This window comes from Vombatus ursinus, unplaced genomic scaffold (assembly GCF_900497805.2).
Source record: "Vombatus ursinus unplaced genomic scaffold, bare-nosed wombat genome assembly UNPS02014924.1, whole genome shotgun sequence".
Taxonomy (NCBI): domain Eukaryota; kingdom Metazoa; phylum Chordata; class Mammalia; order Diprotodontia; family Vombatidae; genus Vombatus; species Vombatus ursinus.
In genome coordinates, this window is record NW_020954702.1 from 6,731,267 (window position 1) to 6,753,087 (window position 21,821).

The following is a 21,821-nucleotide window of genomic DNA, read 5'->3' on the forward strand; positions in this document are numbered from 1 at the left end:
ACCCTTCCCTCTTCTCTACTCCTTCCCAATAAATTAAAGATAAAGATAAAGTCTTTCCATAAACATTGAAGCCTCGTGTAGAAGAGATGTATATCTTACCTGGTAATGCACAAAGCGCATATCTCTGGAATACAGAGCTGCAGTCCATTGACAACTTTGTATTTGGTCGATGGATTTTGCTAGCTGTTCCAGAGTCTTTTGATGATGAGGGTAAAATTTATGAGCAAGGGTAAGATGGAGTTGTTTGGTACATGGCTTTATAATGCAATCTATAAAAAATTTAAATAACATAAAGTTATTTTAGAGGTGTCCTATATTTGAAAAGTAATAAGGCATGATATCGCATATTGTAGCATGGCACTGTCATTTAATTCTTAAACTGCTATGTCACTTATTGTGTTTGTCAGTTCAACTGTAAGCTTCTTGAGGGCAAGAATTCTGTCTTACACTTATTTGCATCCCTTGCAGTGTACATTGCATTGCACATAGAATCATAGACTAATAGAATACTGGGGTGGAAAGGGTATTAGAGATTATCCAGTCAAAGGCCTTCATTTTATAGGTGTTTTAGGAGAGACCTAATTCAGTCCAGTACAATAATTTACTCTGGGGACTGGAAACAAATGAAATGCTCTTGAATACATTTAATAAAAATATATTTAATATAAAATATTTAATAACAATAAATTTATATATCATTAAAGATTAAAAGGATATAATTTCTATTTACTAATTCAAATGTAGGCTGTTCTCCTATATCTATACATTTGGGCCAGATTTTTTAATGCCTTATTTAGCAAAAAAGCAACACCAGTGTTTCAAATCCTAGCCTCCCAAACCAGACATATCCTAAGGATATCCTCCTTGTCACCTTAAAGAAAAATTATCTTAATCTACATATAAAGAGGGGCCATATGGTGCTACTTAGTGGCAACATCCCTTTTTCAGTTACTTTCAGTTTTGATGTATTTTGTTTTTATATTGCACACATTTACAGATTACTTTCACTTCGTGAGAAGTTTCTTGTAACAGTGAAGTAAAACAAATATTAAAGTAACTTCATCTGAAACATTTTATATCTGTAGAACCCCCACCTATTTTAAAATTAACAAAAATCTATTTTCTTTCTCATCTGCCACTCACTGAAAAAAAAAATTCTTACAACAAATATGCATAATCTAGCAAAGCCAATTCCACCCCATACATCTCATTCTTCACCTTAAATTCATTACCTCTCTGTAATGGATAGCATGTTTCATCATTCATCCTCTGGAAGCATGAATGGTGAGTGTTTGTATTGATCACAGTTCTTACAGGTTATAAAGTTGTTTGCTTTTACAATAAAAAGCATAGCAGTAATTATTATTTTAGACAAGGCAACAAGAAAAATGGACTTAATTTAAAGAGCCAAAGGGAGAAATTACATTTTGCTGAAAGGTAACATAGACAATAAATTGATTTCAGTTCTTAATATGTATGTTCACAGTGGCACAGTTTGTAAATACTTAATGAAAAAATTAAATGAATTACAAGGAGAAATAGATAATAAAACTGTAATAATGATGAACTTTAATTTACCCCATTGATCCTAGATAAATCTAACAACAAAAAACAACAAAGAAATTAAATCCCTGTATAGAATTTTAGAAAAATTAAATATGATAGGTCTCTGGAGATAACTGAATGGAAATAGAGAAAAAGATCATGGGAAGATGGTAGCATGTTAGAGGATCCCAGATCACTTGCAAACACCCTAGTGAAGTCTAAAAATGAACCATTTAAAAATGAATAAGGAGACACATCTGTAGACTCTTCTATCCAGACCTGCAATGCACAGAAACATGGCTAGAATTCTGCATGAACTTTGAAGTATCAATCCCAAATAGGTAGAAAGAATAACTCAAAGCCACTTCGTGACAACTAGAGAGAAACTACCAGAAGAGGCCAACGGTGAGGGAGGGGCTCCAGGCAGCTATCAATTTAAGGGTTGCTCAGAGCCTCATGTCAAGACATGAGACCCATAGCAAATGGGAGAAAGGCCCTATGGAGCCTAGTAAAGGGGACAATTCTGAGCTCCACAGAAATAGGAAAGAATCCTTGGATTAAGCCCTGTTTGGATATGACCAAGAATCCCTGTAGCAGCAAGAGAAAAAGGCCTCAAAGGGCAGCTAGATGGTACAGTGGATAGAGCACCGGCCCTGGAGTCAGGAGGACCTGAGTTCAAATCTGACTTCTGACACATAACACTCACTGCCTAGTGACTCTGGGCAAGTCACTTAACCTCCATTGCCTCACCAAAAAGAAAAGAAAAAGGCCTCAGAAGGAGGTCTGTTTAGACTCCTGGCCTCAGCCCAATTTAGCATTTAAACAACCTGGGCATGAATCACAGCATGAGACAACGTTAAACAATTCCTAGAGAAGAGAGTCCTGGTCATGGCCACTACACTGAGAATCAGGCAGGGCCTACCGTTATACTTTGAGAGTGCAGGGTGGAGCTTGATTAAAGCATAGACTGCCCCTTTCTTTCCTCTCCCCATAAACCTAGACAATGAAGCTACTGAATTGAATAAACCAAGGTAAATACTGAATATGGTGGAGAAATTTCTTGAACCAATGCCTGTCAGGTATACTCTGAGAAAGAGAGCAATCCTATAACAAGTCCAAGTAAAGCAAGAAGTGATCATGGGCCAGAGACAATGTAGTGGAAAGGAAGCAGAAAATACAACAAATACCATCTGTGCAGCTCTGATTCTGGGAGTGGAATGAGATTTCAGATCTAGCTCTCAGATCATTCTGAAACCTGAAGTGGAGTAATCAGGACAAGGAGTTCAGAAGAAGATTGAATCTAAAATTTTGTCACTGAATCTGCAGAGCCTTTCAGACAGCTTATGGTAATTGGGTCCAGCAGCATACTACTGGGGCTTCAACGAGGGACAAGTCAATCATTATGTTGCTCAGACCTAAACCTAAGCTAAGAGCTTGCAAAGCTGAGATCAGGAAGGTAATGAATTCTCCCTGGATCCAACCACTTTGGGCACACTGGAAGCTTTCATGTCCCCAGCTTAAGCTTTTCCTGAAATCCCTGAAAAACCTCAAAAGCAGTAGGACCTAAGAGAATACAAAACAGGACCAAAAAAAGGACCAGATATTCTCTTCAGAAGTGGCTATAGCATAAAGTCCAAAGTCCAAAATTAAATTTGGCAGCATGAGTAGAAAAAAAAGAATTCCACAATTAAAAGTTATAATATTGATAGAGACACCCAAGATACAAACCCAGAAAAAGAGAACTCTAAAATATCTATAAGTAAAACTTCAAAGGAAAATAGTTTGTATGCAAGTTCAATCATAATTCCTTGAAGAAATGAAGTAAATCTAAAAATACATAGAATGATATTATAAATTAAATGAAAAATTAGAGGAAAGTATAAAAAATTGAGAATTATGAAGGAAAGACTTGAAAATAAAATTAACAGTTTAGCACAAGAAGTATAAAATTTTACCCAAGCAACAAATTCCTTGAAAAATAGAATAGATCAAATAGATGCTAATAATCCCATGAAAACAAGAAATGTTAAAAACAAAGTCTAAATACCAAAAAAGTAGAAGAAAATGTAAGATATTTCATATAAAAGAACTGACTTGCAAACTAGGTCAAAGAGAGATTATTTAGAAATCAGTGGTCTAACCGAAAGCCACAACCAAAGGAAGAACCTAGATATATTTTTAAAAAAATCATGATAGAAAACTACGTGGCTTTCTCAGAACAAAAAGACAAAGTCAAAATACAAAAAAAAAAAGTTACAATAAAACTATGTGATTCTGGGGACTTCAATATACCCATTTTGGATAAATCTAAATAAAATATAAATGATAAAGAAGTTTAGGTCCTCAATAGAAGTTTGACATGATAGACTACTGATGATTATTGAGTGGGAATTGAAAGGAGTATACGTATTCTTAACCGTTCATGCAAATTTATAAAAATTGACCACATATTTGTGAAGATTATCCTGCTGATGACCCTCCGTAACAGAAGTCACCCTATGTATAACCACTGATTGATCTGCCTATGTACCCAGAATTTTTAATCTATCCAATATTGGAATAGTCAGTATTATTTCACCAAATACTGCAGGGTTCTTCTAATTATAATCAGTTTAGCAAACTTTATTTAATCCATGTATACAAGGTTAATAAACATCCATTTTAGTAAATTTCATCTAATTACAGTTATCAAACTTTCCTAATCATAATACCTTTGTAATGGACAAGGAAGGTCTCAGTCTGGGCCACCAAATGACTCCCCTTCTTAACCTCTTAAGATTCTCCTCCCACTAAGTCCCTGTGAATCTTCCCAGCAACAAGAATCAAATAAAAAGAAAGGAACCTAGAGCTCTGTGTTCTCAGTCTGGGTAAGCGTCCCACTCCATTTCTGTGTTACCACCTCATGCTTGCTACTGGGATTGAATGGCTGGGGAATCATACAATTGAATGCTTGTGAGTAATATGTTGACTGACTTGTGATTCTTTGAACACTTGTGTTTCTTCTCAGTACCTCACCCATGATCTCCCACCAATATCATGGCATACAAATCTCCCAAACAAATGCAGAAAGGAGAAGTATTAAACAAATCTTTTACAGACCACAATGCAGTAACAATTATATTCAATAAAGGGTCATAGAATAAATGATTCAAAATTAGAGACTAAATAACTTAATCCTAAAGAGTGTATGGGTCAAAAAAATTATACAAATAATGGATAATTTCTTTAAAGATGACAATAGTGAGAAAATGTTAACAACAGTTTGGGGATATAGCCAAAGCAATTCATAGGGAATATTTTATTTCTCTAAATATGCTCATCAACAAAAGAGAAAAAGAACTGATTAATGAATTGGGATTCAACTAAAAAATACCTAGAAAATCAACAAATTTAAAACTCTCAATTAAGTATCAAAAAAGAAATTCTGAAAAATAATTAACAAAATTGAAAAAAAACCTTATTGAATTAATACAACTAGGAGGTGATTTTTAAAAACAAAAACCAATAAAAGAGAGAAACTATTAGCCTAATTTGGTTAAAAAGAGAACAACTCAATGATGAGCTGCTTAAAATGAAAAAGAAAGTGAATACACAAGAAATAAAGAAGACATAATGGCAATTATTAGAAAATAATGAAATTCAGGAATATTCACAGAATTTATAAAATACTCATATTAACACTATAAGAAAGAAGACTTTCATAACCCTATTTCAGAAAAAGAAATTAAACAAGCTATCCATGAGCTTTCAAAGTGAAAAAAGAAAGTGGGACCAGATGAATTTACAAGTGAGGCATAGCAAACATTCAAAGAATAATTAATTCCAGTATTACATTTGTTTAAAAAATAAGAAGAGACATGATACTACCAAGTTTCTCCTCTGATGTAAACAGTGAGAGTCAAAACACAGAAAGAAAACCATAAACTCTAATTAACATTAAAAGAAAAGTAGTAAACAAAATATTAGCAAAATATAACAAAGATTTTACACTGTGACCAGGAATTCAGAGTTGGTTCAATATTAGGAAAAATATCAAAACGATTATATTAATAAAAAATAAAAATATGACTATATTGATTGATGCAGAAAAAGCTTTTGACAAGATAAACCACCAATTTCTGTTTTTAAAAATACATATTATAAAACCTAAGAACAAATAAAGCCTTCCTTAAAATGATTAGTATCTATTGTCAAAGAAAATATTAATATTTAATTTAATTTAACTTAATGTTAATCTAATATTCATGTATTTCTATGTATTCCATGTATTCCAAATTGGTGTAGTTCCCCCGTGCCCTACAACAAGACTCTCTGTTCCAAGATTATTTCAGGCAACCTTTATGGGTATCTTGAAAAGGGAAAGATCCCAATATGTAGACATGAAATTGGGGTTAAAGTTACAGAATTGTTGGCCATCATCCTATTCCTTCTTCCTCCACTCCCCTCATTCCCAGAGTAAATAAAGTGTTTTCCTTCCTTTCATAAAAGTCAATATCCTTTCACAATGGAAAAGGGTGGGTCGAGGGGTCAGTTTGCTCCAGGTGGGTGGGGAGGCTATGAAGTAAATAAGAAAAGACTCTTTGTTAAAGGTTAGGGTGACACTCAATCCAATTCTTTCAGAAAAAAAACTTTTTTTGTCTGTAACTTATTCCTTATCTTTCTAAGGTGCTTTTCCCCTTGGAGTCTGGAAAGGGCTTTGAAGAGAAATATTTCTTAATATTTTCAATTTTACTAAAAAGGAGATTTTAAGTTGCTATTACAGTATTTAAAACAAAGAACAAACATAATATGTAATGAGAATTAATTAAAAACTTTTCTAATCAGCTAAGTGGTAAATCAGGGATATGCAGTATCACAATTACTATTTGATATAGTATTAAAATTCCAGCTACAGTAATGAGAAGAAAAAGTAATTGATGGGATTATCTTAGCACCATGGCATATGGGAAGGTTACCAAGCTTTATTTTATTTTTTATTTTTAGTTTCCTTAAGTAAAGCTTTCTTGCTGTTTTATAGAAATGGTGTAAATTTGGGATAGAAATGAGATTTAATGATTAGTTGCCAAAAGATCATCCAGAACAATGTCAGGTGTGACAATCTTGGCAAGATTCTCATTGCACCATGATGCCAAAGTACAGGTCCTAAGCACAGATAAAAAGATAGGAAAATTGTCACTTTTTGGCATGTGACATGATGATAAAAATGTTATTGAGATCACTTCAGCAAAGTTGCAGGATATGAAATAAACCCATATAAATCATTAGCATTTATGTATATCTCCAATAAAAGCTGGCATGAACAGAGAAAGAAATTTCATTTAAAATAACTACAGAATGTGTAAAATACTTGGGCAGTGTACCTTAAGACACACATATGGAAGGTAAGAATACAACTAAAGAACACTCCTTATGCAAATAAAGATGGACCTAAATAATTGGAGTAATTTTAGTTGTTCATTAGAAGGTCAAATCAATATAATAAAAATGACAATGTTACCTAAATTATTTTACTTATTCAATGGAATGCCAATTATTATTTTAAGAAACTAGAATGCCACATACCAAAGTATTATTTTATAGAACTTGAAAATAGTTTACCTGTCAGATCTATGGCAAAGGGAAGAATTTATGACCAAATAAGAGATAAAGAACATTGTGAAATGCAAAATGGATAATTTTGATTACATTAAATTGAGGAGCTTTTGCACAGACAGAGCCAATGTATCCAAGACTGGAAGGAAAGCAGAAAGCTGGGAAACAATTTTTACAGCCAGTGTCTCTGATAAAGGCCTCATTTCTAAAATGTATCGAGAACTGAGTCAAATTTATAAGAATTAAAGTCATTCCCCAATTGATAAATGGTCAGGGGATATGAACAGCCAGTTTTCAGATGAAGAAATTAGGCTATTTATGTTCATGTGAAAAAATGCTCTAGATCGCTACTGACTAGAGAAGTGCAGGTTGAAACAACTCTGAGGTACTGCCTCACACCTATGAGATTGCTTAATGTGACAGAAGGGGAGAGTGGTGGACGTTGGACAGGATGTGGGAAAATTGGAATGCTGGTGCATTGTTGGTGGAGTTGAGGGCTGGTCTGGCCATTCTGGAGAATAATTTGAAGCTGTGTCCAAGGGGTTATGGGGCTGTGCATGCCCTTTGATCCAGCAGTACCACTGCTGCATTTGTATCCCAAAGAAATCATAAAGAGTAGAAAAGAACCCACATGTACAAAGATATTTAATGGCAGCTCTTTTTGTGATGGCAAGGAACTGGAGGGTGAGGGAATGACCATTGGTTGGGGAATGGCTGAGCAAGTTGTGGTGTGTGAATGTGGTAGAGTATTGTTGTGCTGTAAGAAATGACGAACAGGCAGATTTTGGAAAAACCTGGAAAGACTTACATGTACTGATGCTGAATGAAGTGAGCAGAACCAGGAGGGCATTGTACAAAGTGGAAGCAATATAATGTGATGAATGACTATGATAGACTTGGCTCTTCCCAGCAATGGCAGACAATTTCAAAAGACTCATGATAGAAAGTGCTATCCACATCCAGAGAAAAACTATGGAATCTAAATGCAGATCAAAGCATACTATTTTCACTTAAAATTTTTTTTTCTTTTTAAGGGTTTCTCCCATTTGTTCTGATTCTTCTTTCATAACATGACTGATGTGGAAATGTGTTTAACATGGTTGTACATGTATAGCCTATATTGGGTTGCTTGCCCTCTTGGGAGCGGGGAGGGAAGGAAGGGAGAGAAGGAGAAAAAATTTAGAACTCAAAATCTTATAAAAGGGAATGTTGAAAACTAAAAAAAAGATGTAATTTCTTGGAAAAAAATAAAGGTTGAGGATAAAAAAAAAATAAAAAAACAAACAAACAAACCAGTGACTACATTGTTATCACACTTAGGAAAGAGACAAGACCAGTATAATCATTTGCTCTGCATAGAAAGTCATAGAAGATCATGGTGAAATTTGGTTGCCTGGAGAAGTTTATCAGTATTATATGCCAGTTTCTTGATGGCATGCTCACACAGGCTCTGTATTAAGGACAATACTCTCATGCTTTCCCAGCCATCAATGGAATAAATCAGGGCTATGTGCTTGCTCCCATGCTTTTTGACATGATGTTTTCTGCAACATTGTCAGATGCTTTCAGTGAGAATGGAAATGGAATCAATGTCAGCTATGGCACTGATGGTAAACTATTTAACTTGAAAAGGCTACAAGCCAAGACCAAAGTGAAGGAAGGGTTGGTGCATGACTTTTTGTTTGCAGATGATTGTGCACTCAATGCAGTCTCTGAAGTGGAGGATAGATCAATCCTCTGCTGCTTGTGCTAATTTTGGCCTGATAATCAACACCAAGAAAACAGAGGTCATTTACCAGCCAACACCATGCAATCCATGATGAAACAATTGGTCAAAATTAAATGGAGAGATTTTGAATGTGTTCACTATACTTTCTAGAGATATGCACATAGATGATGAGGTTGATGCATGCATTGCCAGAGCTAGCTCAGAGTTTGGGGAACTCCAAAAGAAAGTGTGAGAGAAAAAAGGCCTTAGATTGCCTACCAAAGTAAAGGTCTACAGAGATGTTGTGCTGACTTCATTGTTGTATGTCTGTGAAACCCCAACAGTCTATCAGTGCTATGCCATATAATCAAATCATTTCCATTTGAATTGTCTTAGGAAGATTCTGAAGATCACCTAGCAATATAATGTAGTGGACACTGAAGCCCTCTCTTGAGCTGAATTGCCAAGCATTCAAATTCAGCCCCAGAGAATGCAACTCTGATGGGTTGGCCATGTAGACCAAATGACAAATGCATGCTTACCTGAAAGAGTATTTTATGGAGAACCACACAAGGCAAGAAATCATAGTGGTAGGAAGAAATAGCATAAGCTCACTCTTAAGGTCTCTCTGAAGAACTTTAATATTGATTGTGAGACATTAGAGACACTGGCATAAGACTGCCCAGTGTGGCATGCCCTCATCAAAGAAGGTTCTGTATTCCATGAGCAAAGCAGAATTGCAGTAGCACAAAGGAAATATGAGCTGTGCAAATTCAGAGATATCTCCATCCCAAATGTTGTAATGGACTAGCTACTTGTGCCCAACCTGTGGTAGAGCCTTTTGAACTTTCACTGGACTGATGAACCACAGATGAACACACTCTGCCTTGATCCTGATGTTGTGATGTCATTGGTCTTCTTCAAAAACAAAGGACAAACAACATTTGGTGACAACTTTCTAAACCTGTGGAAGGATGATAAGGTCTATGTGCCACCAAGCTAATTCACTCTAAATTAGGTCAGGATCAAGAGACTCACAAGGGAATGTGAGAGGGGAACATACATCAGGATTAGGGGTGTGTGTGAAGTCTAAGACCACACCTATTATTACTATTCTTTTTAGATTTAAGAGCTCTAATGTTCTAAGTTATAGTTTAAACATGCTTTTTTGTTGAATAATTACCAATTAAATTGAATCCACATTGAAAGCTGCACAAAGTAATTCAGAACTTAACTAGAAATTTTTCTCCATTGCAGTAATTTGGGAGGTATGAACCAAACATACAAGTGATTCTAGATCTGGGATTCCTGTTTAACAGGCTTAGAGAAAATAGAGATCTTTGCCTTTGAATCATAAATGAAAGTCATAGGTCATTGTTTGTAAAGGGGATCATGGACCACTGCTATAGCAAGAATGCAGGCCAGTTCCACTCTATCCTGACTCTTCTAGTGTTACTGTTGTTATTATTCAGTCATGTCTGACTCTTCATGATCCCATTTAGGGCTATCTTGGCAAAGATACTGGAGTGGTGTGCCATTTCCTTCTCCCATTCATTTTAGAGATAAGAAAACTGAGGCAAACAGAATTAAATGACTTGCCCAGGGTCACATAGCTAAGTAAGTGTCTGAAGCCAGATTTGAACCCATGAAGATGAATCTTCCTGATTCAGTTCTATCCACTGTGTCACCTAGCTACCCTCTAGTGTTGCTAAATGCCACTAAAGCCTCTTTGTGACTATTTGAACTTTGGTGTGTGTGTGTGTGTGTGTGTGTGTGAGTTGTTCTAAAATATCTTTTGTTTTTATTATTTTATCGGTAGCTTTTGTTTTTAGTCTTAAAGAATGGAATCTATTTTTTACAAATGCTTATTAGTTCTTCCTCTCACCCCCTGCATAAAACAACAAAAAAAGAAAAAATATGGAACCCTCAAAACAAATATGTATGGCCCCCCAAAAAAACAAATTCCCACATTGGTTATCTCCAAAAAGGTCTGGATAGTCTATGAGGAGCTTTTTTTTTAATGTCCGCTGAACATGGATGTGGGAATGATTAATAAAAGAGATAAAAAGGTGTTGATTAGTTTCTAGTCATGTGGGCAGTCTCTCTGTCTCTGTCTCTATCTCTCTCTCTCTCTGTCATACACACACACACACACACACACACACACACATTTCTTTTGAGGGGAACAAAATGATGGTAGCAGCAGATGGCAGCAGCAGCTTAGTGGGAGGCAGAGAGAAACAGCATCTGCAGAGACAGAGCAAACAGAAGCTAAAGCAGAAAGAATGGACTCACTACAACACGACCCTGGTCCATCAACCATCTGGGAAATCCTCCACCTCTCAAAAGGCTGGACATCTGTAGAATACTGTACCTCTTCATGTAGGGAGATCGAGAATGATTATACTACTTGATTTTCTCTTGTTTTTTTTGCTTATTATTCTGTTCTAGTTCCATGTTTTGCTATTTTCTTTGTGGTTCCTACTTGGTAGAGAAGACATTGGATGGAGTTTTTACATAATTGAGATTACCCAGAAAACCCTATACTGAACGTGGAAAAGCACAGGGTTTCAGTCCTATTATACAGAAAATGATCATTCACTTTATTATTAGCAACAATTGTTGACCTCTGTATCACAAACACTTAAATATTTTTTAAAATTTCATAACAAACTTGTGTAGTTTAAGGATTTTTCCATATTGTACAAATGAGGAAGCTAAGATTCAGAGAAATTGAGTGACTTGCCTGATGTCACACAGATAAGTTCAAGTGAGTCTTTTGACTTGAAATCCAGTTCTTATTTCATTGCACCATAGTTCCGTCTACCCCTTTATTTCCTATATGAAATCACATTGAGAAGGCTTGACTTCTATTTTTAAAAACATTAAAAATAAAACAATGTGAAACACTGCTCTAAGTAGTTGATGTAGAAGATTGTGCCAGGATAAAATAAGAGGCCAGGCAATGTCTGATCCACTAAACAATCTTGTTTCTATTCAGGAACCTACACAAAAATATAACCTTTGGAAATATGTATTTTCAACTATTCCTGGGCATTTATAGTATGTCTGTCAGTTCTTAAAATACACATGAAAAACCTAAAATTCCAAGTTCGAAGAATACATCACCACTAAATCTGAGAATTGTTCCTTTACATTGGTTCACATTTGTGGAAGGAAGTTATACTTAAATTTTCAGGTATCAGGTTTTATAAGCTAAAGACATTGAAGCTTCTGGTTCGAAAGTGAAATGCTTCTGAACAAATTGTGGAACATAAATGTAATGGAATATGACTGTATGACAAACATGATGAATACAGAGAAGTATAAAATAACTTACATGAATGAATGTAAAGTGAAGTAAGCAGAGCCATGAAAACAACATACACAATATCTATAGCTGTACTGTGCAAGTAGGAAAAAACACGAAAATAGCCCAAAATGAATATTGTAAAATTTTAACGAACAAGGTTGGCCCCAAAGGAGAGGTATGTGAAGACATTTCCACTTAATCCTTTGCAGATGTTGGGGTAGGGAGAGGGCTTCATGGATTTAAGACATCACACATAATGTCAGAGTTTTTAAATGTATTGATCAGTTTTGCTGAAATTTTTCCCTCTTCTTCCTCTTTTGGGAAGCATCACAATAAACTGAAATTAGGACCAGAACTTCACATCTCTGTAACACAAAGTGTTATACCAAGATTTAAAAAAATAATAAAGCATATTCAACTATGTTATTAAAAATATTATTAAATTTGTTTAAAATATTCTTAAATTTTATCTTATTCTTTTGACTTCTATTTTCTATATGCTTATTATGATCCTAATATAGTAGTACAGTAGTACATCTATTTTATACATAATTTATAAACAAACATAAAATCATTGGGATGTATTCAATTAAAAAACTTAGGTATGCAAAAAAATAAAAATAAAAAGACCACTGGTCTAGAAGATCTAATTCAAAAACTACCATTGTGTGACCTTGGAACATCACTTCAGCTCTCTAAGCCTCAGTTTCTTTATATTTAAAATAAAGGATTGGACTGGATGAACTTCTAGCTATGAATCTATGGTCCAATATATCTTCCTTTTACAATACTTCTATCTTCTGGTTTCCACTGTAGCTTACATTGTTCTTGAAAACACTCCAGGTGTAAGAGGAAGATGGGTTATAGAACTTCTTGATTCCCACTGCCACTTTCACAGAATCATACAATTTTAGAATAGAGGGGATGTCAGTGGTCATCTATGCTAAGCCATACACAGATAGAATTCTATCACAACATTCACAAGTGATCATCCAGCTTCTGCTTGAAGTTCTCCAGTGTGGGTCAATCCTTAACTTCCATTCCATTTTTGGATAGTTCTAATTATTAGGAAAACTTTGCTTATGTTAAGCTAAGATTTGTCTCTTTTGGGTTTGATTTTTTAAAATTATTTAGACTTAAAAATTGATGGAGAAAATGTTAATACTATAGGTTAAACTTAAAAGTATCTCATGTGTTTTTGGAGAGTTGATTGTTAAATATTTACCAGTGCACCCTGATTGTTCTCCAGTTTTTCAGGTAGTTAGATGGCACAGTGACTCCACTTGACCTAGAGTCAGGAAGACGAGTTCAAATCCAGCCTCAGACACCTACTAGCTATGTGACCTAAGCAAGTCATTTCACCTCTGTCTTCTTCTATTTCTTCATTTGTAAAATGGGGGTAATAATACTACCTAGGTATAATTACTAGGTAATAATAGTACCCAGGATTTTAGTAAGAATAAAATGAGATAATATTTGTAAAGCATTTTGCAAACTTAAGGTGCTATATAAATGATAGACATTATTAGTTATTATTATTATTATCAATGTGCATCCTAAACTGTGGCAACTAGGACTGAATACAATACTCCACATAAGGAGTAAAATGGAACTGTCACTGCTTTATTCTGAAAATCCTTATTTTTCTTAAAGAAATCCAAGCTCATTTTAGCTTTCTTGGCTGCTTCTTCTAAAAACTGCTGTTCATATCTTTTGACCGTTTATACCCTTTGACCCAGCAATACCTCTACTAGGTCTATATCCCAAAGAGATAAAAAAGGGAAAAGCCTTTCTTAATGTACAAAAATATTTACAGAAGATCCTTTAATGGTGGCAAAGAATTGGAAATTGAAGAATGACCATAAATTGGGGAACAGCTGAACAAATTGTGACGGAATACTTTTGTGCTATAAGAAATGATGATGAGGATAATTTCAGAAAAACCTAAGAAGACTGCATGAACTAATGTAAAGGGAAATGAGTGAGTAGAACCAGGAGAATATTGTACACAGTAATAGCAATATTGTAATGATGGTCAACTGTGAAAGACTTAATTACTCTAATCAATACAATGATCCAAGACATTCCAAAGCACTTGTGATAAAAAATATTATCTACTTCCATGAACTCTGAGTGCAGATTGAAGCATATGTTTAAACTTTCTTTATTTTTCTTGCTTTTGTGTTCTTTGCAACATGGGTAAAATGGAAATATGTTTCTCATGACTTCACGTGTATAATGGGTATCATATTGCTTGCCTTTTCAATGAGAGAGGGAGGATTTTGAGGGAGGGAGAGAATTTGGAAATCAAAATAAAAAAATGAATTTTAAAAATAAATAAAACAACTTGGATTAAAAACCTTTTGAAATACCAGAAAAAGATTCATATGCTACTATGTTTTCCTCAGTTCATAGAAAATAATATTACATCACAGTGGAACAACAGACCTAGGTTAGGACTTTTCTTAAAGAAAAATTCTTGTACCCATGGGGAACAATGTGGAATATTTGTGTCAGACTTTTGACTATTCTTGTAGTGAGAGGCACTGAGACTCTGCTGTATGCAGTGGAGAAAGTGCTAGAACACTTGTGTTCAAAAGAACTGGTGTTGAAGTGTGCCCAGAAGATTATAATGACAAGTGTATTCTGTTGGGCTGATAACGTGCTGCTGTGTTGAGTGGTGGTAGTATTTGTCACCCAATGACGATGAGTGCTGATTGGCTGTTGTCAGCAAGGAAGCTGTAGGTACTGTGTCATTGAGAGGGGTAGTGCTGGGATCAGAGAGTGAATCAGATTTCACTGCAGGGCTAGTAGCACCTTCAACAGATTGTGTGATCTGTAACTGTGCGGCCTGTATAGAACAGAATCTTTTTTTTTTTTTGCGTGTCGGGTCATTCTGAGGAGATGAAGAGATGGAGTTGGGGTACCGCCAAATCTGTGTGGATCTCTGTTCATATAGTCGGCCCTGAGTACTATTTTGGAAGGTATGGGCTGTCTACTGAATAGGGCTGCTCTAGAAGCCAGAGGTCTGACTCTGGTTAGATGAAATTGTGGACGAGGACTTACTTGCAGTGCTAGTATGGGGTCTGCTTGGAGTCTGACTTGAGGAGGTGGTGTTGGTAAAAGTAGACTAGAAGATAGTCTCTGACCCAAACTGTAATGCCCCACACTACAGGTTTAGGCTTGATATGTCTATTGAGCCAGGCATCTCCTCTGCCAGAGCAGAAATCTTTGAAGTCAAAGTGGACTTTTTCTTTTGCTGCTGGCTTTGAACTGGCTGAAGGCTAGAGATTTGGTTGGCTGAAGATAATGGGGACATCTGTGGAGCTGAGGTCGACTTGCTTTGCAATGGAGAGGAAGGTGACAGAGATGCAACCATAGAGGCAGTTATAGCAGATAGTTTTTCCTGCAGGAACACCTCCATCATGGCTAAAGATGGGGTGAAGGCCTAGGACTTTGTGAAAGGGCTGTAGATTGCCGAATGTGTTGAGTTCTTCAAATCGCTCTGCATTAGCAGTGGGGATTGTGTTGTAGAGTCTGTGTCACACCTGGCTGAGGGTGCTGAGCTGCCCACTGGGCCAAAGCCTGGGCTGTCTTGAACTTCTCCAAGAATTGAGAGCCTGTGCTGCTACCAACTTTAACTTTGGTGACAATACCAAAACCCTTTCCTAGCATGCTCACCATGCTATAATGGAAGAAAGTACTTTCTGCTGCAGTTGTGATATGGTGCTCTACCCAGAATTACTGAACACCAGAGACTGAGCAAAGGAAGGAGGCTGAGATGGAGCCAGATTAGTTGATTCATTCTCCGTTGTAGGTGTCTTCCCTAATGAATCGGCAAGGTCGTTCTTCTGACCAGCGGTGATTGTCACATTTTCTGCAGGCAGAGACTCTGAAAACATGTTAGAGGCAGTAAAGATCTTGGTTTCAGAAAGATATTCATTCCAATCTTCTGTACCCCATTCCTCTGCCACAGTGCTCCATGCACTCATTCCATTGTTTGACTCAAAACTGCCAGTATTGTTCCCCACGTTAGTTTTCATTGATGTTGGTTTTTTGTTGTCATTCAGTCATTTTTCAGTCATGCCCGACTCTTACTGACTCCATTTGGGGTTTTCTTGGCAAAGATACTGGAGTGGTTTACCAGTTCCTTATCCAGCTCATTTTCACAAATGAGGAACTGAGGCGAACAGGGTTAAGTGACTTACCAAGGGTCATATAGCTAGTAAGTGTTTAAGGTCAGATTTGAACTCATGAAGATGAGTCTTCCTGACTTCAGGCCTGGCACTTTATCCACTGTGCCACCTAGCTGCCTTTTGGTGTTATGGTTCTGCATAATTGGCTGGGTTAAAGATTCCCGTATCTTGGGCAGAAAACTATCCTTCCCTCCTATCAGAGCCACCTGTGCCTCATCTGTGAACTTTGACCCCTTTCTGTGCCTCTTCCAGATGGGCCTTCAGTCTCAGCACTGTCCAGTCCATTTTCCTGACCCCAAAACCCTCCTCTATAACTGATGCTTCTTTCCCACTTCAGTGACTTGCTAATTCTCCTGCTATGGTCTCTGTCTCAGTCTTGATTATCTTAGCCTTCTTCTTTCCATCTGTCCACCACCCTTCTGCCCCAGACTTCCTTCTTTTTTCCAACCATTTCTTAGGAATGCTGGGTTCTCTTTCATCAGCACATTGATAGTTTTATTGATATCTCCATTATAGTAATGCAAAACAATCATACATTCATTCTGTTTTTGCCTATTTGATATCAATCAGTTGCTTCACCTTCTCCTCAAGGTCAGCTTTGTTGTGGTCCAAAATCATCTCTGCAAGTTTGATGTGTTTTGCTATGGCCGGTTGCCTCTGCTTGTGCTGCATTTTCTTCTTTGTCTTTGTCTGCTCCCAGTTTCCCTGGACTCAGTGTTCACTGATTTCATCATTTATAGTACATACAAAAAACAGCATGTACAAGGTAGGATGCTCAGTTTACTTCACACGCTTACACCCTGAGCTACACTGGCCCTGTCACATAAACCTCTTTCCCAATTATATTTTAATCTGGTTTAGATAGCATTTAAAAGCAAGCTCCTTGAGTTTGACGCCTGCTCTTTTTACTAGTAAGAAAATGACAGAAGTTGGAGCCGTGCAACTACTGAATTTCACTGTAGCTGTGCAATGGAATATTGTACTATACTGAAACTGATCCTATCCACAGTATCAGGAATTTATGCTACCATATATATTTTGTGCTATACATTGCATAGTTAAACTATATCTAGAGCATTGCTTTGACTTTACTAGGTTAGTTACCTATGAAAGGAGGAAATGGGGCTAGTCTGGTAGGATATATTCTTAATGAAATTATGATTGCTCTTTTCTAGATGTTCTCTAACCATTTCTTTTCTTTCTTTTTTTTTTTTTTTTGTGAAGCAATTGGGGTTAAGTGACTTGCCCAAAGTCACACAGCTAGTGAGTGTTATGTGTCTGTAGCTGAATTTGAACTCAGGTACTCCTGACTCCAGGACTGGTGCTCTATCCACTGCGCCACCTAGCGCCCCTCACTAACCATTTCTTCAAGAATCTAGTACGTAATTTTTCTAGGCATCAAAGTTAAGCCCACTAGTATATAGCTTGCAAATTTTATCCTCTTTCATTTTTTGAAAATCATGAAAACATTTACCCTTCTGCAGTCATGAAACTCCTCACCCATTCTCCATACTCATGTGAACAATACTGAACAAGTCATTATATTCACCAGCTCTTTCAGTACCTGAGGATGCACTTTATCTGAGCCAAGTGACTTGAATTCATTTAGGGTAACTTGGTGTTCTCATGTTATCTCCTCAATTATCTTGGGTATCAACTCCCTATTAGTTATTTTTGCATTTTCTGTGGAAAGGTCATTCATTCTCTTTAGTAGAGAAAACAGAAATGAAATGATAATTGATTAACTCTACCTTTTCTCTGATTCAGATATGCCCTCTGCCACCATCACTTAGCAGGCTTTCCTTCTTTAAAATTAAATCTGAACATCCTGTTCAGATTCTAATTGCTGTCATCTATGGACCTCCATGTCCTTTTCACTTCCAAAAATAAATTCAGCGCCTGTCTGACACTTGTCTTTTTTTTGACCCTATCCCCTTATTCTTTGAACACATTAGCCTTGTAGTTTTTTACTGCCCTCAGCTCCCATGACCTCTGTCTCCAGTTTACCTCAATCACACACATGCACTGAAGTACTTATACCTTAGATTCCCCCTTTCCCCTATGCCATTAAGTGAATTTCCTCTGGGTACTAGAATTCCTTTTTTATGGCTTTGGCTCATTTTCATATTACAAAAGAACAATTTCCTTATTGAACAATCTCTGTAGTTTCAATGGACACTGGTGGCCTACCTGCCAATATAGATGCTTCTGTTGCAAAACTCATGGCAAATTCTCGAATAACATCTGCAGAATTATCACTAATGAAGAATCCAAGGTAACTGATAGAAGAATGGAGACTCAAAGGGATAGTAGAAGGGAAGGAACTCAAAATCTTGTCACCAGCTCTCTTCAGGGCCTCATATAAATGTTCCACTTTCTGGTCTTCACACTAAGAAAAAACAAGTACAAAAATGCACTGTTCCTGAGGGAAATCATACAAACTTTGAGTATAACTAATACATAGATAGGTATGGTGTTCAAAGTGAGACCCTTATCAAATAATCTTTCATCTGTGAATTCATTCATTGTTTGGAGTATAAGCAGCTGCTTCTCTTTCCACCCATTACCCTAATACCACAAGTCAGGATCCAATTTTTTTTTTTTAATTTGGAGCACCTGGGGCATTCCTCCTTACATATTAACTTCTAAAAAAGCTATTCCTTATTGGGTATATTATCCTACAAGTTACCACATCAGTGGGAAAGAATTTACATTTAGAGAACACATATGACCATAAAACATGCCTAGAGGACACATATGTAAAAAGAATGAGAGTGCATGGCCAGTGTAATACACCTCTGTTTCAGGACTTCCAATGTTTTCTGGTGGTACTATTATGCTATTTTCTGTTATTTATTATTAGTGTTTTGTCTTTGTTCCTTACTGAGTATGTCATCTCTTGTTATCTTTATTGGGTAACTCCACTGCCAAGTTTCTGCCATCTTAGGGGCTTTAGCTCTTCAGGAACATTTTCTGGGATTTTGTTCCCTTTTACCTTGGTGTAGTGACTACCAAACCTATCCCTGATAAAGGCAGGCGAAGAAGTCTTTAGTGCCTCTACATGCCCCCCTTGTCTATCTCAGGGCAGCTAACAAAATTCAGCCAGTGTAACCCCAGCTACAATTACGTTTATTCAATTCGATCTCTGTGCCTAGTACTGATTCAAAGTTCACGGTCCATAGCAGCTATCTGATTTAGATAAGAAATCTCTTCATAAGTCCTGTTTAACCCCTAAGAGGAATTCTGTGCCCCTGAAACATGAATATTCCACGGACCCCAATAAAACAAAGCCACAAGAGCTACACAGAGAATAGGGCTACAAAGTATACTTTGCAAATAACATCCTCCCTGCTTAGCACCAAAATGAAGTTGAGCTAGAGCAAAGATAATAGAAGACCTCAGTCCCTGGTACACATTGCTCATTCAGTCAATTAGCATTTATTAAGTGTCTACTATAGTCCAGGCTCAGTGCTAAACCCTGGAGGTACAGAGAAAGGAAAAACAAGCAATCAAACAAACAAAAATCAGTCTCTGCTCTCTGGGAGCTCACAGTTTAGTGGGGGAGACAGCATGCAAACAACTATTTATAAATAATTTGTAGACAAGATTTCTTTATTATATATTCAACTCAATTCAGCAAGCATTTGTGGTATGCCTGATATATACTAAGCACTATACTAGATTTCAGGGGTTTCAAGACAAAAATCAAATACCCCTGTCTTCACAGAGCTTACTGCTAAAAGAATGAATGCATTCGTTCTTCCTGTAACAAACATAGGAGGTTGCTTGGAGAACTTCCTTGATCAATTTGCTATACTATATTTGCCTTCTCTCCACCCATTCAACTATCACCCTAGTTCAGGTTCTTATCACCTGGACTATTACAACAGGCTTCTAATTAGTCATTCCACCTCAAGTCTCTGCCTACTCCAATCCTTCCTCCACTCTGCTCTCAAAGTGATTTTCCTAAAGCGTAGATCTGACTATCTCACTACATAAAGTACGGTAGTTCTCTAGTAGCTCCAGGATAAAATATGAAGTGCTGTGTTTTGCACTGAAAATTCGGGATAACCTCATCTGTCCCTCTCTTTCCAGTCCTCTTGCATTTTACTCCCTTCTACACACTCTGAGATCCAGTTAAAGTTGCCTACTTACTATTCCTCAAACATTATACTCAGTATCTTGTCTGGTGCCATTGTACGGGCTAATTGACATGCTTAGAGTGCTCTGTCTCTTCACCTAAGCCTTTCAGTTTCCCTGGCTTTTTTCAAGACTCACACCAAATTCTACTTTCTGTAGATGGGTTTTCATAGTTCTCCATGTAATGATGCTTTACTCTTTGAGATTACTCTCCATCTAATCTGTATGAAACTTGTTTGTACCTAGTTATTTTCATGTTTTCTCCCTCAGTAGGAGAATGCTGTCATGTAAATTTAGGGCAGAGTTAAGGTGAAAGGCACAAAGTGACACCGAGATAGCTTAGAATGATTTATTGATGCTCAAACCCAATTACAACCTAGGAAGGTACAGCAAGTACCAGAAATAGAGAGTTGAGCATGGCCCAGAGGAGTAGTGAGATGTACTCTATGGTCAAATGTGCAGAATTTCTGGGAGTCTAAATTTACACAGGATTTTCAGACCAAAAAGTCTGCTTACGGCAGCTGTCGTATTGATGGTGGGAGTGATGGGCTCAGGGAGGACAAGCCAGTAACAAAATGGGAGAAGGATAAAAAAAAATTAACTAGGAAGGCCTACTTGGGCTAAGGAAGGTGAATTATAATAATGCCACATCAACAGCTTGCAGAAGATTTTCAGCAGACAGTTCCAACCAGAAGAGCATTCAGATTAAGCCCCAATCATACAGGAGTTGTGTAATAGGATAGACAGTCCTAGGATAGCGGGACCACAGTCTCTTCTGGCTATTCGATTGTGAGCTCCTTGAGGGCAGCAACTGTTTTCTCCTTTGTATCTTTAGTGCTTAGCATAGTGCCTGGAATATAATAAGCATTTAATGAATACTATTTCCTGACTGATCTGCTAGTTAACTGAGGTGGCTGAATCAAAGGTTAGATCTTATGAATGAATTCCACTCCCTCCCCCCATCAAATGCATCATTTTTGTCTTGTTATGGACTCATCCAAAGTTTATTTTAGTGAAATATCTGAATTTAACTTTGAATTTAAGTTTCCACATATGTGGGTCAAAGATTCAGCCAGATTACAAAGAAGTACTCAAGGTAATTATGTCCTTCATAATCTAAATCATAATAATAGCTCACATTTATATATTATGTACCAGGCATGGTGCTAAGACCTTTACAAATATTACATAATTTGATCCCTGAGAAGTATTCTTATTCTTGCTTTACCGATAGTGAAATTGAAGCAAACAGGGGTTGTAACTTGCCCAAGGTCACACAACTAGTAAGTATCTGAAGTTGGATTTGAATTGAGGTCCTTCCTGACTC

At 36.7% G+C, this 21,821-nt stretch overlaps 1 protein-coding gene and 1 pseudogene across 2 annotated transcripts in view; both read right to left on the minus strand.

The window, feature by feature from the left end:
* The window catches only part of UBASH3A (ubiquitin associated and SH3 domain containing A), an 83,637-nt gene that overhangs the window by 34,536 nt on the left and 27,280 nt on the right, over positions 1-21,821 (minus strand). For both annotated transcript variants that reach the window (XR_003567455.1, XM_027843595.1), the window contains exons 4-5: positions 18,545-18,743; positions 100-269 (exon numbers count right to left, since the gene is read on the minus strand). Coding sequence is in view for 1 of the 2 variants with exons in the window: in XM_027843595.1 (XP_027699396.1) it covers positions 100-269; positions 18,545-18,743 (369 nt within the window). In the remaining variant the exon portion in view is untranslated. The remainder of the gene's footprint in view (positions 1-99; positions 270-18,544; positions 18,744-21,821) is intronic.
* On the minus strand, positions 14,654-16,244 carry LOC114029233 (annotated as a pseudogene).